At 25.8% G+C, this 17,975-nt stretch overlaps 1 protein-coding gene and 1 long non-coding RNA gene across 4 annotated transcripts in view; both read left to right on the top strand.

Moving 5' to 3' along the window:
• The first annotated feature begins 32 nt into the window (after nucleotides 1-32).
• On the top strand, nucleotides 33-1,308 carry LOC135931900 (uncharacterized). Of its 3 annotated transcripts, none has more exons than XR_010573205.1 (6): nucleotides 33-706; nucleotides 747-816; nucleotides 861-944; nucleotides 1,015-1,055; nucleotides 1,098-1,154; nucleotides 1,203-1,240. It is a non-coding gene; the product is annotated as an uncharacterized LOC135931900 (long non-coding RNA). The 3 variants fall into 3 exon arrangements; XR_010573206.1 differs by having other exon boundaries at nucleotides 1,194-1,219; XR_010573204.1 differs by having other exon boundaries at nucleotides 1,098-1,308.
• A 4,434-nt stretch (nucleotides 1,309-5,742) lies between these two features.
• LOC135930892 (helicase POLQ-like) overlaps nucleotides 5,743-17,975 on the top strand; it is a 36,682-nt gene continuing 24,449 nt past the window's right edge. Inside the window, exons 1-9 of the mRNA XM_065467691.1 lie at nucleotides 5,743-5,787; nucleotides 5,833-6,145; nucleotides 6,189-6,367; nucleotides 12,771-13,049; nucleotides 13,396-13,553; nucleotides 13,765-13,984; nucleotides 15,348-15,523; nucleotides 16,088-16,180; nucleotides 16,253-16,419. Coding sequence (XP_065323763.1) covers nucleotides 5,743-5,787; nucleotides 5,833-6,145; nucleotides 6,189-6,367; nucleotides 12,771-13,049; nucleotides 13,396-13,553; nucleotides 13,765-13,984; nucleotides 15,348-15,523; nucleotides 16,088-16,180; nucleotides 16,253-16,419 — 1,630 coding nt within the window. The remainder of the gene's footprint in view (nucleotides 5,788-5,832; nucleotides 6,146-6,188; nucleotides 6,368-12,770; nucleotides 13,050-13,395; nucleotides 13,554-13,764; nucleotides 13,985-15,347; nucleotides 15,524-16,087; nucleotides 16,181-16,252; nucleotides 16,420-17,975) is intronic.

Below are 17,975 nucleotides of genomic sequence, written 5' to 3'. Positions count from 1 at the left end.
ATATGTCAAGCTAATATGCAATTAAGCTCAAAATATATAATAATCAGTTAAAAACAATTTAAAAAACAAATTTAAAACTTATATAAAGGATTGAAAAATAATTTCCTATCAGAGTTTATAACAAGCTCACTCTCAATTAAAACTACTTACAATTACAACACATCATCTAGGAAATAAAAATACACCACTCGCATGCACCATAATTAATTATTCTGATTTCATTTTCAACAAAACCTTATATACCAACATACCAGAAAATAACCATTGCAATGTTTTTGTCTTAGATTCAAAGTACAAACTTCTCAGGTATTAAACTATCTACTCATCATTAGCATGAAGAGTGCTCAAGTCATAAACTTATTAATTTAAAAAAGATGACATCTATACAAACATGGCCCCCAAGCTTCTAATATACTTTGCCCAAACTAACCCTGAATTCATAGTGGCGCGATTGCGATTTAGACGCGATAAATACAAAATACAGTAAATATGATATCGCATTCATAGTTACCGATCGCCGCGATTTTTTCAAAACACAAATCATTTTGTGATTATCGCGAGATTTTCAAATAGTGCTTCGTTAAATACAGATTTTGGTGAATATAGCTCAAAATTTTTGATTTTGCGCTACTTTTAAATTTAGCGCTAATTTTTTATTAATTGAAATGAATTCAATGACAACCTTTTTTGCTGATATAAAGCCAAAGTATCAAGTTAAAATTATGATTTAAATTTAATTTTTTTAGAAAATAGATAAAATAGCTTTTATAGATGCAAATGATATATTTAATGAAATAACAGGAGGTATACATGAATGTAAAATATAGCATTTTAATTGATAAAATATATTTATTATTTAGGTGATCTCATCGATAGTGAGAATATATCAGATGATATATTTATTCCCAAAGATTCTGCAGCACTTAATCTTAGTAATGATTCTGGTAATTAATAATATCTAAAAATTTATATTATCTTTTATATATAATCTATGTCCTGTGTTGGGTCACCTAGTTATTATTATAAATGTCCTAAGAGAAAGAACAATGATATGGGTAATTTATATTTATTGATAAATTTTAAATAGATGACTATAGGAAATTAATGAAAATAAGAAGCAGATAAAGCATTAATAACCTTGGAAATGCTTAAAAGTAAATCAAAAGAACATGCAATATGTTTAATGTTAAAAGAAAAATTAGATGATTGTACCAAAGAGGAAAAAAAAGAAATAACAAATGAAATACTTGATATTATAAAAGATTATTGATTAAAATTATTTTGTATATATTTTTGTTATTTGAAATATATATTTTCTATGTATTTATATTATTTGAAATAAACATTTTGTGAAATACATTGAATGATATAATTATTCCCAAAATTCCTGCATTAATTAAGCCTTGTACTGAGTTTGGTAATTAATGTCTAGATATATATAATTTATAATGAATGATCTTTATCTTAGAGAAAGTTTAATGACATTGGTAATTTATGTTAACTTGCTTTATAAAAATATTTTCAATAGATGAATTTAAAACAACTATATAGCTTTTTTAGTGACATATTCCTACGTATATATTTTATGAGTTTAAACTATATTAATAATAACTTTATTTTTTATTATAATATATATAAAATACAAAACAAGATATTTATAAAAATTATATGATTGTACCAATCAGGAAAAAAAAGAAATAACAACTAGAATACTTGATATTATAAAAGATTATTGTGAATATATTTTTGTTATTTAAAACTATATTAATAATAACTTTATTTTTATTATAATATATATAAAATACAAAACAAGGTATTTATATAAAATACAAAACAAGATATTTATATAACATACAAAATAAGATATGATTAAATTTATAAAAATCAATAATATAGGATTTTTATATAAATATAAGCTTATGGAATGAATCAGAATAGCAGTGTTGATTTAATACTATATGAATCTTATGTTGCTAAATACCTAAATAAAAAATATATTTAAATAATAAATTGCTTTATTTTTACCTTAAACAAACCATAAACTTTTTTTCAACACTTATAGGATGTTTTATAAAATTCGTACATTTGGTATGTAATAAAGGTTTTACAAGTTTGAGTATATAATAAAAGGTTTCCTAAATTAAAATGAATTATAGATAAAATAGAATAAAATTACTTTAGTCATTCTCATATAGTTGAAAAATTAGGCTCATTTTTTAATAGTTTAGGAAAGAAGACATAAAATTCGCCCTCTTTTGTTTTATTAAAAGATAGTAACTTCTCTTCAAGATCATTCTGTAAAAAAATAAAAATTAGAGGATGGATACCATTTTGAATTAATAACGCTTTGCACCGCACTATAATGAAAATCGCAGCGACCGATCACGGCGAAATCGCAATCGCTCTTCACTATGAATTCAGGGTAATATAGAACCCCCAATTAATACCAAACACATGTAAATCTTATCTTATCTAGCACGTTGGTCATAGACCTGCCCAAAATGAGCGAACGTGAATTATGCCGATTTTTTTTCTCAAGGATACCAACAAACCTTGTACCCAGTTGTAGTTTAACTAAATGAGTGGAACTTACCCTTTCCGATATTGTAATAGTAATTTAATAATAAATATCATATAGAAATATATATTTTATCTGTTTTTTAGTCTTGAATAATTATATTCATGATAAAGAGTGAGTTAAGAATATTTGAATCCATAGATATCAAAATTCCATTTCATTTGTTAAGTTATATTCTTCCAAAAGATGAACCGGAAAATCTTCGCCATTAAGGATATTATTCTAAATGTTGCCAAAATGGCGAGTCAATCTGATCTGCTATTTTAATGAATGAACAAATATCAAACACACACACATGTAAATAACAAATTGTCAAGGAAGGTCGATATAAGCACGAGTCGGTTAGTGCATGAAAATACTGAATATATTAGGAATAGGGATGAATAATGATAATTAACAAAATCGGTAATATTAACAAGGAGTAAATAAATAAAAGAAAAATAAATAAATAAATAATAATAAACATTTGTATATATAAAAGGTGATATTTTTTTTTATATTGATATATTTATTTTTTTGATTCATTGTATTGCGTTGAATTGAATAATAAACGGTAAAAGAAATATAAACATATGTATATATAAAAGAAAAATAAACCATATAAAAAGAGAGAAAAGTGATAAAAAGTAAGAAAGTGACACAAACCACTAGAAGAATTTATCTTTATTAAAAAAATACCAACAATAAAACACATCCTATCTGCATTTTAATAAATTATTTGTTAATATTAACAAAGATTTGTCAAATTTAAATTATTGGAATAATCTCTTCACATTCCCTTTCAAATGCCTCTTAATCCCAAAAGAAAACAAATCTATCTCACTACCTAACCTAATAAAAGGCAGACTTAAAAATTTGGAAAATTTAACACTATTAGAATACATTAAAAATCCGAAAAATTCAAATGAAAGTTTCAGTAATACCTGCAACAAAATATCGAAAAAAATAAGTGAAGGCAACATATGCGGTGTACAAAAATTAATCTCACAAACAAAACTCGCCCCATCTAACGGCGTGACCCTTGACAACCTAAAATCCCTTCATCCACATGTCTCTTATACTAGCTTACAACCTGCCGCTCAATACTTTCCCCCCCTTTCATAATTACAAACCAAGATATTCACAAAACAATAGGTGAATTTAATAAATTTTCAGCAGCATCCCGGATGGCTATAGACCATCTTACTTCCAAACATTTCTGATATCTCATAATTCGAATAGTTTTAACTCACATACCACCCTCTAATATAACTACTAAAGATATTGCAACATTCCACATTATTTAATAATATCTATTTAACGTTCAACTTTATTTAATAATATTAACATTCATGTTTATACAATAATAATTATCAAAAAATTATACAAACTACGCTTCGAAAATCCATATAACAATCCCTCCACCTAAAAGTTTCCTTAACAAAAGAAAAAAATGTGATCTTTTTGACAAAAGAACATGTGATCCCCTTCTTTACATTGATCCCCAAGGAAAAATTAAATTAATACCAGAAAATGACTGACATTTAGTATATTATATTAAATTTTTTCTCCTTTTTTTATGGGCTACAACAGATATTATAACATTAGCTCATCAAATATTTTGAGCTAACTTGATTACTTTTGAAAAACATAATAAAAGCATCCGCCCAATCGCAATCGGCTTATTTTTCAGATGCCTGATAGCTAAAATTAATGCAAAAAAAATAAAATCCGATACTCATTCCCTGCTTGGCAAATACCAATTAGGATGCGGAACTAAAGGAGGCTTAGATAAAGCCTCTCGCAGCCTACGAATCTACCTTCAACATCCACCGATAAACTCCGTTTTATGCAAAATCGATTTTAAAAATGCCTACAATACAATATCACGTTCCTCGGCACTTGAATCTTTTTACGATAATTTCCTCCAATACTAGTGCTTCGTAAACATCTGCTATAACAATAGTACTCCCCTCATTTTTAATGGTAGCGTTATATATTCCGATGAGAGATTACAGCAGGGTTGCCCCATCGGCCCTATTCTTATCTGCTTAGCTATCTTCAATATGATGAAAGATCTTAAATATGATTTTGATGCTTGATATATGAATATTTTGACATCTAATTTTTCATAATTATTTTTAATATGACTGTCGGGATTTTAATATATTTATACTAATATAAAGTTGTTATTCATTAAATATAACAACAAACCTGTCACAAGTCCTCGATGATTTTATTATTTGTGTCCGAATTATAATATTTAGATATGATTTGTTCTAATTGATTAGTTCTGATAAATTTATAAGATTATCAGTTTCAAAATATTTATAATATATTTATCAAAATATACTATTTTTGTTATATAAGAAACAATATGATTGTTGTAATATTTTAAATGATTATTTATAATTGTATTAAGATGATAAAATTAATTATTATAATATATATATATATTATGAACCTGTTGTTAGCCATGTATTTTGTTGATTTTTGTGAAAAGAAATACAGTGGCAACAAAGGAAAAGGATTTTTATTCATTAATTGGTTTTTGTAAGAAGAAAATTTTATGATTGGAAAAATTATTGAAGATACGAGAAAAATATTTAATCAATAAAGAGACCAAGAAATTATATAATTAATGGAAATTCTTAAATTATAAAATAGATCAAGAAAATATTTAGTTAACAAAGAATATACCAAGAAAACATTTAATTAATAAAGGTAAGGAGATTTTCAATTTAATTTATTTTCAATTTAATTTTAATTTTCATATTAAATAACTTTTTATTAATTAATTTATTTTCAATTTAATTTTAATTTTCATATTAATTAACTATCATTTTTAATATTAATTAACTTTCATATTTATGATGGAGCCAAATGCATTATATATATCACAAGAGATGGGGCCTAATATTTTAAATTTATATATACATCTATTATTTTGTTATTTTAATTTTTATCTGTTTATAAAAATAAACATAACATTTGAAAAGCAATAAGACTAATAAATTAATCGATAGTTCTTCAATTTTATTTAAATATAAAATTTTAGTTTATTTTTATTTTATATTTTTTTGTCAGCATATATCATTCATTCTCTGATTGATGTGAGGGACATCGTAGGGATTTTAAAAAAATGCTTATTCCTAGATGTTCCCAAAATATTTGAATTTTAAAAAATGCTTAGTTTTACTCCACCGTTCAAAAGAAACAAGAAAGAAAAGGTAAATAAATATATATGTAGAACTCTACACTATATATATAATTAGTGCGAGTCATCATTATTGGATATTAGCGATTTTGATAATTCAATATTAAATCACTTGGATACAAATGTATTAAAAAATCAAAATAAAGTATCATCTCCCATATCTATTAAAAAAAACAAGAAGATTGATCTTAAGCGTGGTAACTTTTTATGGAAAGAAGATATACCACCCACACCTAAACCTATTTTTGAATATATAAATGAAATAATTAAAACTGATATTCAATTAAATTTCAAGGATATCTCTTTTTATGGTTTACCTATTCAAGTGAAATCAATTTTGCAAGAAAATTATAATATAGAAAATTTATATGGTAGATATAATTATTTGTGCTTTTATGCAAGATACATTTTTAGATTGGCAAAAGGATTGCCTAAAATTTGGAAACGATCATAAAGATCAAAATTTAATTTGCCATTTACCTACATCAGGTGGAAAAACTTTAATTGCTGAACTTTTAATGCTAAAAGAGATATTGTGCAATAAGAAAAATGCACTTTTTGTATTACCATACATATCAATTGTACAAGAAAAGGTATATGTTTTATTAAATTAGTATAATTATTCTTTAAAATTTGACCAGGCTAGGCCAACAAATTTGGTCCTACTTGATTTAAAATTTTAACTTTTGAAGGTCTTTATTGGACATATAAATTTTTTATAAAAGTTTAATTACTCCTATATAATTTTTTAAACTTATTTACTAATTCCCACCTTTGACATTTATAATCATTACCAACATTAAATTGAAGCCTCCATGTTATTTAATGCCTGAAAATTATATTGAATTATATAAATTATATTATTTTGGTATTTAACAACTTTTATCAATTTGATATTTTAACTCTCTTGGTGCACAAGTTTGTATATAAAATTTTTATCATATTGTTTTTATAAATAATAATAGAAAAAATAATTAAGTGGTTATTATTAGTGTTATATAATCGGCTAATTTTAACTAACTCCGTTTTGCCTAATTTTTATATAAAAAATTCAAACTAATTATTCAAAAATTAGGCTTGGAATAAAGAGCTTGGCAAAATTAAGCTTGGAATAAGGAGCTTGGCTAATTATCTTATGTAATAAATAAAATGAATTGATAGATTAAGATATTATAAATGGTAAATATACATATTTTAAAATGTAAATTTTATGATTTGATTGCTTATTTATTTGAAGAAAAAAAATATAAATAATGGGCATGACTAAAATACACATCCCCGAAAACTACGCGTCCCTATGCATCCCCGGTCAAACGGGTGTAATTTATATAATATTAATGAAAAATCTTATTTAGCTTTATAAGATGAGTTAAGAAATGTTTTTTATGATTTTTAAAAAAAATGATAACTTAGTATATTTTTTTACATAAAAAAACTACGCGTCCCCGGTCAAGATACATTTTTTTTAAATAAAAGCAGATTCATATTTAGCTCATTAAATGAATATAGAAAATGTTTTTATGATTTAAAAAAAATGATAACGTAAAATTTTTAAAAAATTATTTTTTTAAATTAAAAACTACGCGTCCCCGGTCAAGATACATTTTTTTTTAAAAAATAATAGCAGATTCATATTTAGCTCATTAAATGGATATAGAAAATGTTTTTTTTATTTAAAAAAAAAGTGGTAACTTAGTAAAATTTTAAAATACTAATTTTTTACATCAAAAAACTACGCGTCCCCGGTCAAGATACATTTATTTTTTTTAATAAAAGCAGATTCATATTTAGCTCATTAAATGGATATAGAAAATGTTTTTTATGATTTAAAAAAAAAGGAAACTTAGTAAAATTTAAAAAAAAATTTTTTTTAAATTAAAAACTACGCGTCCCCGGTCAAGATACATTTTTTTTAAAAAAATAAAAGCAGATTCATATTTAGCTCATTAAATGGATATAGAAAATGTTTTTTTTTTGATTTTAAAAAAAAGTGGTAACTTAGTAAAATTTTTAAAATACTAATTTTTTACATAAAAACATTACGCGTCCCCGGTCAAGATACATTTTTTTTTTTTAAATAAAAGCAGATTCATATTTAGCTCATTAAATGGATACAGAAAATGTTTTTTTTTGATTTAAAAAAAAGTGGTAACTTAGTAAAATTTTGAAAAAACACTTTTTTTCATCATTTTTTGACTAAAATACGCGTCACCGGTCAAGATAGATTATTTTTATAAAAATGAATATAGAATCGTGTATAGTTTTTCAAGGAGATTCCGAAAATGGTATTTATAAAAATTTTTTCGAATAATTTTTTTGATTAAACTACGCGTCCCCGGTTAAGATACATTTTTTTTAAAAAATAAAAGCAGATTCATATTTAGCTCATTAAATGGATACAGAAAATGTTTTTTTTTATTTAAAAAAAAGTGGTAACTTAATAAAATTTTGAAAAAACACTTCTTTTTTTTTTCATTTTTTGACTAAAATACGCGTCCCCGGTCAAGATAGATTATTTTTATAAAAATGAATATAGAATCGAAATTATTAATACCATTTTCGGAATCTCCTTAAAAAAATATACACCATTCTATATTCATTTTTATAAAAATAATCTATCTTGACCGGGGACGCTTAGGGACGCGTATTTTAGTCAAAAAATGAAAAAAAAGTGTTTTTTCAAAATTTTACTAAGTTACCACTTTTTTTTAAATAAAAAAAAACATTTTCTGTATCCATTTAATGAGCTAAATATGAATCTGCTTTTATTTTTTTTTAAAAAATGTATCTTGACCGGGAACGCGTAGTTTTTTTATGTAAAAAATTAGTATTTTAAAAACTTTACTAAGTTACCACTTTTTTTAAAATCAAAAAAAACATTTTCTATATCCATTTAATGAGCTAAATATGAATCTGCTTTTATTTTTTTTTAAAAAATGTATCTTGACCGGGGACGCGTAGTTTTTTTATGTAAAAAATTAGTATTTTAAAAATTTTACTAAGTTACCACTTTTTTTAAAATCAAAAAAAAACATTTTCTATATCCATTTAATGAGCTAAATATGAATCTGCTTTTATTTTTTTAAAAAAAATGTATCTTGACCAAGGACTCGTAGTTTTTAATTTAAAAAAATAATTTTTAAAAAATTTTACTCATTTTTTTTAAATCATAAAAAACATTTTCTATATTCATTTAATGAGCTAAATATGAGTCTGCTTTTATTTTTTAAAAAAAATGTATCTTGACCGGGGGACGCGTAGTTTTTTGATGTAAAAAAATAATTTTTTAAAAAATTTACTAAGTTATCATTTTTTTTAAAAATCATAAAAAACATTTTTTAACTCATCTTATAAAGCTAAATAAGATTTTTTATTAATATTATATAAATTAAACCCGTTTGACCGGGGACGCGTATTTTAGTCATGCCCTAAATAATATATCACATGTATGATTAAGTATTACATATCATATAAATTGCATAGATTAGGAATATATTATTTTATTGCAAACCAGTAGCGTCACTTCAGTGGCATCACTCGAAGGGGGCAGGTGTTTGAGTCGCAGCTAAAAATAAAAATTATATTTCATTTTGTAAGTCTATATGGCCTTTTAATTAAATATTTTTATAAAATAATAATCTTGCGGTTTTTATTTAAGTTATAAATTTTGGACCTGTAAACTCTTGATGTTTTGCTTTCGAATATCTTTGAATTTAATATTTTCTTATTCACTTATACTATATCTATATGTAAAAAAAAAATTTTGGACAGCCATGGCTTTTTCACTTACATTTTTTTAAAAAAAAATAAATATTTTTTTCAAGGATAGATGGCACTTTTATATAAAATAGCGCGTTTTGTTAAAATTATTTATTAATTTTTTTGAATTTTTTAAACAAAAATGATAAGATTTTCCAGATTAATATCATGAAATCAAATTATTTAGCCACGATTATAATAATAATAAAAAAAATTTTCTTCGAAGTTATTTTTTTTAATTTTGCAAATATGATAGGAAAATTAAAATTCACCGAAAATATTATTTTTTTTTGGCGCCTTGATAATTTTGTTTTTGTAATAAAGAATATACGCCCAGTCATTTTTGATGGGCTCACTGTTAAATTACTATTTTTTGATATTTAAAGGGGAATCTGGTATCGCTTCATAACAAAAAAATTTGCCTCATCCTTTAGGATGGAGAAAATTTATTTTCTTTTCATCTCTATCACCCACTTTTTGCACAAATCAATCCTAACAACCAATCGTTACGTATCCTTTAATTTCATCGATTAAATTTACTACATTAACATTATCTCTTCTGCTTCATACTCTGGCTTGGGTGACATGAAAAATTTATATCTTTTATAGGCTCTCCATCATATTTACAAAATTGTACAATTATTTGATCTGAATAAGGTCTTTGTAAGCTTTCTTTGTCAACTAACCTATTCTGGATTCTTAATTATTATTTCTGAGATAGCTTTTGATATTTTCACTATCTTTTTTTTATATCATTTTTTTGTATCATTTTTTTCAGTAAATTTTTTTTTTCTATTCCAATTTCATTTAAAGTAATATTGATTATGCCTATTTGATGTGGATGCTTCGTTGATACTTATTTCATATTCGTTTTCAGAATTTATATTTTCTATTATGTTAATAAACGCTTACTGCATTGATCAAAAATTTAGAGTTTTCCCATTCAAATATTTGGAAATTAAGTTTAGCCGATTCATTTTATAATTAAAGTGCTTGGATTCTTTGCAAGGATTTGAGCATTTATATTAGCAGGCAGGTGCATGAAAACTGGCTTTCTATCTTTTAACAATTAATTACTATATTTTCCTGAGGGGAGATATCGGAATCGTAACTATCTTAATTTAGGAAAAATTATTAATTATATTGGTATAGGTTAATTTTTTTAAAAAATCCAATATCGGCACCTGTACTGAATGGTTTGCTGATTTTTTATCAAAATATAGAAGATAATGACGCTCAAATATAATATAAATTCATCATTTTTAAAAATATATATGACGCTATCTATCGGATATTATTTTATTTTTTTTACTTTCATAAATAATAATTTTATAAAATTTATGAGAAAATTTTATATATTAAGCTAAAATATCGAATAATTAATTTTTCTATATACACCTATCTTTTAAAATAATTAGGGGATATTAAAAGATTCATTATTTTTCTTCCTATATTGAAGGTGTCTTTCTTTTTTTTGTATATATTAAAAATCTTGTATATTAAATAATTTACATGAATACGTTATTTAATGTGTAACCTTTACCATGGCAGAATGGTCATGTACAAATATAATAAATTTTATTAATTTTTTACTTTCATAAATAATAATAATTTTAAAAAATTTATGAGAAAATTTTATATTATTAAGCTAAAATATGGAATAATTAATTTTTCTATATACCTTTATCTTTTAAAATAGTTAGGGGGGGGATATTTATTGAAGGTGTATTTTTCCTGTATATTAAATAATTTACCACTGCATTTTGCTGTCATACTGAATACGTTATTTAATGATGTATATCATTTACCATGGCAGGAAGGTGATGTACAAATATAATAAAAAAAATTTTTGTAATATTTTGATCTTCTATATGTAGAAGGTATCATTATTGGTAAAAAGGTCAAAAACAAACTTGTTTATATAAAAAAAAATCGAAATATTGACACGAAATAATGACAAAACAAAGACAAACGGGTCGGACCGATACCCTCTATCCAATTACATAATCTTTCAAAGGGTCTCCGATGATTTCGGGAAATATATCGCGTCTTAATTTATTACTAGACGATAAAGTTATATCTATATACTTAGCGATATCTTTCATTTTCATTCGCTCTCTCTCTCTCTCAGTTACAGAATAATTTTTACCTTATTCCAGTTGGATCGATAATAGAATCAGTACTTAAAGAGGGAGAATTGATAATATAGAAATTATTTGTAACTGACTGATATGTTAGATATTGAATTAAATAAAACAGGATCAGGATTTGATGTAAATGAATTTGTATTATTTGTGTTACTAGATAAAATTTATCGTATATTAAACATTTGAAGAAAAAAATTTTTATTTAAATTTTAAAAAACGCGTTAGAAAATATAATTAAAGATTACAAGTTATTGCCGCTAACATATATAGATGATATAATTTATATTTGAATGTATAATTTTTTCAAAAAAAAAGGCTTAAATAATAAATTAAGAAAAAATAAAGATGTTAAAAATAATATAAAGTTATAAAATGAGATTGACTTCAATATACTATGTTAATTAAATCGTAAGAAACTAATAAAGTTTAAGTTAGTATTAAATAAAATATTGTATTAAATTTACCAGTTAGGTAGGCCATATGAAATAATAAAATTAGAATAATATTTTAACAAAATATAAATTTCAAGATGAATTAATATTACAACATGAATTACAATAATTAAAAAAATATATTAGTTAAAATTTATGTTGATTTTAATATAGAAAAAGAAATATAGTTGTTAAGATAAACCCGGCCAAAGGCCAGCCAAAATGGCTGACATATTCATTTGACCAAGATAATTTTTAACTACATATTATATGGAAAAAATTATTTAGACATGTCAATTTTAATCACATTTGACATTTATTTAATCTCTATAAGGCCCTGTTTGTAGTAGTGTGCCATTTGCTCAAGTGAATTTATCGCTGCGTAAAATACAAACGCAAGTAATATTGAACGATGGGTGAAACGAATTATTGGGCTATTTATGAAATTTGATTATGAATTTCGAATCGCTTGAGTAAATCGCGCTTACTATAAGCGAGGTCTTATTCATTAAAAAAATTATTTATTTGAATCTAATCAGTTAAATATTTGATTAGTGACTGATTTATATTTGACTGGCCATACAACATCATTTCAAATACATACTCCTACAAATTTAAGTTATTTATAAAACGACAATTTTTAATCAAATTACTAAAAGGTCCGAAAATTATCACTCTACTCCGACCACCTTAATTTTGCCTTGGAAGAGTACGCCGGTAGTAAAGGTCAGTTTCCTCCCAAAATTCGTAGGAACAAATGTGCCATCTACATTGCCACTATCGAGAAAGCGAATTCCTTGATAGATTCATTCGTCGAATGCGATAACGAAAATGCCATGATGCGGAAATTGGGGATAGTTTGTGTTGACGAATTGCATATGATAGGAATAGAAAATGCTGGGCATAGAGCTGCCGCCTTAGAATCGCTTATAACTAAGGTTTTTATTTGTTTTTTCCAACCATCCAATATATTTTACATACAAGACATAACAATAAATTTATTTTAATCATTTTAAATCAAATAATATATTCGTTGACAACCAGACAACCACATCTTTGGAAGTGATTATTTTTTTAAAAAAAATGGAACTTTTTTTAAGTATCTACTTTCCTCGAGGGGTTTGGGTTTATATTGATATTTAAGATCGATTTGTAATTTAAAAATTGAGTACCCTTAGATATATTGAGGATGATAATCAAATTAAGTATAGGAGGAAAATAATCCTTAAGATAATATATTGCAAACAGTATTTCCTCCGTTATAAAAATAATAAATAAATTAAGGTGAAATATTTTGACGCTAATCGATCACACACAACTAAAGAGAGGATCAAAATGGTAGGAATGAGTGCCACTTTGCCGGAAACAAAGGAATGCGGCCATTTACCCAAATTTATGAACGCGCTTTTGTTCAAGAGCGATTTTAGACCTATTAAATTAAAGTTTTTTGCGATTAATCATTTTTTTCGAACTCTCCTTAATAATAATGAACTTTTTGAGTGTTTTTTTTAAGAATATTCTTAATTTACAGCTAAATTTATTTCAAGAGATTAATATAATTATACCTCCATTTTTTTGATCCTTGGAAAGAATAAAGTTTAATAATATAATAATTATTCATTTAAAATCCTTCGCTCTCTTTCTTTTTAAAAGCGAATTCGTCAAATTGCGTAACGACATATACCAAGTCAACAAGAATCAAAGCAAGGTATTGAAACACGCTCGTAAATTGAGATGGCCATCTTATTATTGCGAAAATTGTAAAAAGATAGATCCGGATATGATCTTCGATCTGGTAGTTAGTTCCAATCAGTACCACCACCAGGAATTACTGAATCTCCGTGAGGGATTAGCACGAGATGTTTGCAATGAGGTTTCTTTTTTTAAATACAACACGTTACATTTTGTACCGCATCATTTGTAAGTTATCATAAATTTGAGATTTGTGAGGTAAAAATATATATAAATATAAAGAATCAGGAAAGGGCTGCGAAAAAAAATTTAAGCGCGAAATTAAAATAATAATATAATTAGGTATCTGAAGTAAGGAGTAGAATTAAAGGTTAGAGACATATGGGTTAGGTTTATTTAAAGGTTTGAGATATACAGCTTAATAAAAAAAATTTATCCTTTTTATTAATAAGTTGTCAAACCTGGCAGATCATGTGATTATAGAAATTTAAATAAGTCATTTGTTGTAACGGCAATTTCCTTGATTCGGACTATTGATATATAACATAATATTTTCATTGGATATGCCTACATTGTAGAGTTTGGGGTGGGGGGGGGGGGGTAGGTATAACCGAATATTATTTAATGGCTGCGTTATAATGCACACTCACCTGGAGAGGTCAAGGCCTGATCCCGACTTTTAAAAAAAAAATTTGGGGGAGGGGACCTACCCAGGATAATTTCTAAATCCGGTCTGTTCCTGAATTTTTTTTTGACCCATTCCAGAATTTAAGTGCAAATTACTTCTAAGGGAAAATGAAAATATGAACAGTAAATGAATATTAATTTCATTTTACTATTATTTACCTAATTAATTTGTTATAATTTAAATTAATTTTTTAAAACATCAGGCCAGCCAGATTTTAAAAATTATTTTTGAGCTTTAAGGCTGGATTCATATTGGGATCCGGCCCTAACACGGTTTAACAGCTGATCGATTTATAAAAATCCGTTTATGTGATAAATTTTTTTTTATTAATATTAATTTTATTTTTTAATTATATTCATGTAAATAATCTAGGAAATATTCATTTTAGTAAATAAAAATTGACCTCATAAACAGATTTTTAAAATTGATCAGCTGTTAAATCGTGTAAGACCAGATCCCACTATGAATTCAGCCTAAGCCATTACGTCCGACCCGAATTTTTAAATTCATAAAATTTTTTGGGTCGAGTTGATCCAAACCTGCAGGTCTCTGATAATGTCTGAAAAGCAAGCGAGACCATAATTTATGACACTCATTATCACGAATATAATTGAAATCTTTGGCTGTGTTCATAAAGGATCTGATCTCACCCAATTTAACAGCTGATCGATTTTTAAAAATCTGTTTATGGGATCAATTTTTCTTCTTGAAAACAATCTATGTATCATTTTTAATAAAAAAAAATTGATCTCCATTAAAAGATTTTTTAAAATCGCTCGGCAATGTAGGATCGAGGATTCCACTATAAATCCAGCATAAATCATTTTTTTTTATAAATATAATTTTAAAAAAATAGATGGAAATCGCCGAAAAGCTCAACCCCATTTCTTGCTTAATATTTTGTCCTACCAGAAAGAATTGCGAAAACGTTGCATTGAACCTGACTCGAATATGCGAAATTTTATACAAACGAGCCAAGAGGATTGGTAGACTCCTCAAGATACAAAGGCGAAATATTGACAGGAAAGAAGGGTAATTTAATTTGGCATTCCATAAAAGGCCAATCGCATTTGGGGATTTATTATTTCAAACGATTTATTAATGTGTTTTTTATTTTATATTTTTCATTGTGTTTTCAAGCTAATAATATTATTAGTAAGAAATTTGTAGAATTTTGTTAATATGATGTTGATTAATTTATTTATTATATTTGATATCAAAATGCTTCATTATTTATTAAAATATTCTCTTTAGACTTGTCTAAAATATCAAAATATTTGATTCGCAAACTGATAAGAAAATAATTTAACTTTGTTAGAAATCAATCATAATTTTTATTGTAATTTTAACGACCTAGAGTAGTCACTTAAAAATTTCTGGTTGCAAATATTTTTATTTGGTACAACTCAAGGAAATTACTTTTAGCACAGCAGATTTATTTAAATTTCTGTTAGATTTGACAGGTTTATTAGAGACCATTTATGACATATCTTAACCCTAACCCATGTCTCTCAAGCCTTAAATTAGCCTTTACCCATATTTCACTAACCTTTAATCTTACTCCACTTAATTGTATAATTTTAAATTTTATCAAAGGAAAGACTTGACCAAGAAGACCGATCTCCACGGGGAATTCAGAACAGCGTCTGCTGTTATGCGAAATAATGATGGATTATCCGATAATCATAAGTATTTTTTAAAAAAGTTTTTTTTGTTACATCCGCCCTTTACAATAATTATACAAAATTTTATTAAACAAAGCCCTAACGTTAATATCTTCAACCCCATTTTTTCGCTCGTTTCCGAACCTTTGGCAAAAAATGTAGATGGCGTTAATGCGCAAACCATCGACGTACATTCGCTCCGTAAAGATCTAATCAGAGACTTGCAGGATTTGCACGAGATGACTCTCGATGAATCGAAATCAGGTTTTTTTTTAATAACAAAAATTATAATAAGGAGATAGATAGAGGAGACTTAGGGATCATGCGGCCTTAGAATTGAAACTGTAATAAAAAAAAATTTAAAAATTGATATCTAATTTTTTCCAATATTCACTATTTAATAGTCTCATATCTTTCCTCTGTTGCTATCTATTTCTTTCTACGCTTAATAAATAATAATTAATTGTGCCCCCCCCTTTTACATTATATAAGGATTTTTTTAAAACTTGCAATACCTTTACACCAAACATTCCTAGACCTACTTACTCCTATGACCAAAAACGAAATCTGTGTTCTAGTTTTACCAATAGGCGGTTCAGTCAGTATACGAACATTTATAAAATATCCTTAAACCTTTGCCTTCACATCACGCTATTATATGATTAACATTCTCAAAATTCTATATTACTTCAGTTCATCAGGAATATTCCTATTTCCAAAAATTCTCCAAAATTACAAAATTATAATCAAATCCTTATTGGAGGATATTTTTAATATAAAATTTTGTCAGAAAACATGACTGCAAATTGCCCTTCCCAAAAAATCTGGGAGACTTGGGTTACGCTCTCCATTACCTCTATCAATCGTATCATTCTTATCTTCCAATAGTAACCTTGAATTTATTCGAAATCTAATTAAACCAGCCGAAGATTTGCTACCTAGTCTCGCGTTATCATCTCACAAGCTCATGTCACTCTCCTTTGACTACTTTCGAACAATGACACAGAGCATTTTGCAAACTTCCGTTTAATGATTATGGACCAGTCCGTCTATGAATGGCTAGTTACTTTTTCCAAACAAAACTATAAGATCAATTTTAACAGATGCCGAATTTAGTCATGCAGTGGCAATAAGGTTAGGGTTAAAAATATCTCAACCCTATAAATATCAAAGAGGAGCATAAATGAAAAAGCGAGACATACTCTCAATTGTCTTTTTAATAGATACAAATACAAAAGGCATGAAAAAATTATAATATTTGTTATTTAAAGCCGATGTTCCTACACATTTAGAACCGCGAGATACCTCAGTTATCAATAATTCACGGCCTGGTGGACATACATTAATTCTGGGATATTGGGAAATTCATGTATTTGGATTTTACGTGTCCTTTCTAATAATAATCGTGATCCAGTAGGTAATGCCGAGAAAAGAAAATGGCCAAAATATCACATCGTACCGAAAACAGTTTATTTACACTGATCATGGTATCAACAATCTGTTCATTCGGTTCCCTAGTCAAACTAATCAATCAAAAGAACTATAAAACAATAATTTCAAGGGCTTCTTTGATCAAACAAAACCATCTTGGTAATTTTACGTTATAATTTTAAATTATTTAAAGATTCCGGGCCGTCGACATATATTAGATGACTCTTCTTAACATTCTTTTTTTTTAATGTATGTTTTTTTAAGATATCCTTTTTTTTAAATTTTTGATATGTATTTTAAATTTATATTTATAATATGTTTTTTTTAAATACATGTTTGAAAGTTATTTATTTAAATTTATTATATAATATAAAAATTGATCATTTTTA

Source organism: Gordionus sp. m RMFG-2023, chromosome 1 (genome assembly GCF_954871325.1).
Source record: "Gordionus sp. m RMFG-2023 chromosome 1, tfGorSpeb1-WG-v2, whole genome shotgun sequence".
Taxonomy (NCBI): Eukaryota; Metazoa; Nematomorpha; class Gordioida; order Chordodea; family Parachordodidae; genus Gordionus; species Gordionus sp. m RMFG-2023.
The sequence above is the reverse complement of the archived record's forward strand: the minus strand, read 5'-3'. Positions and strand labels throughout refer to the sequence as shown.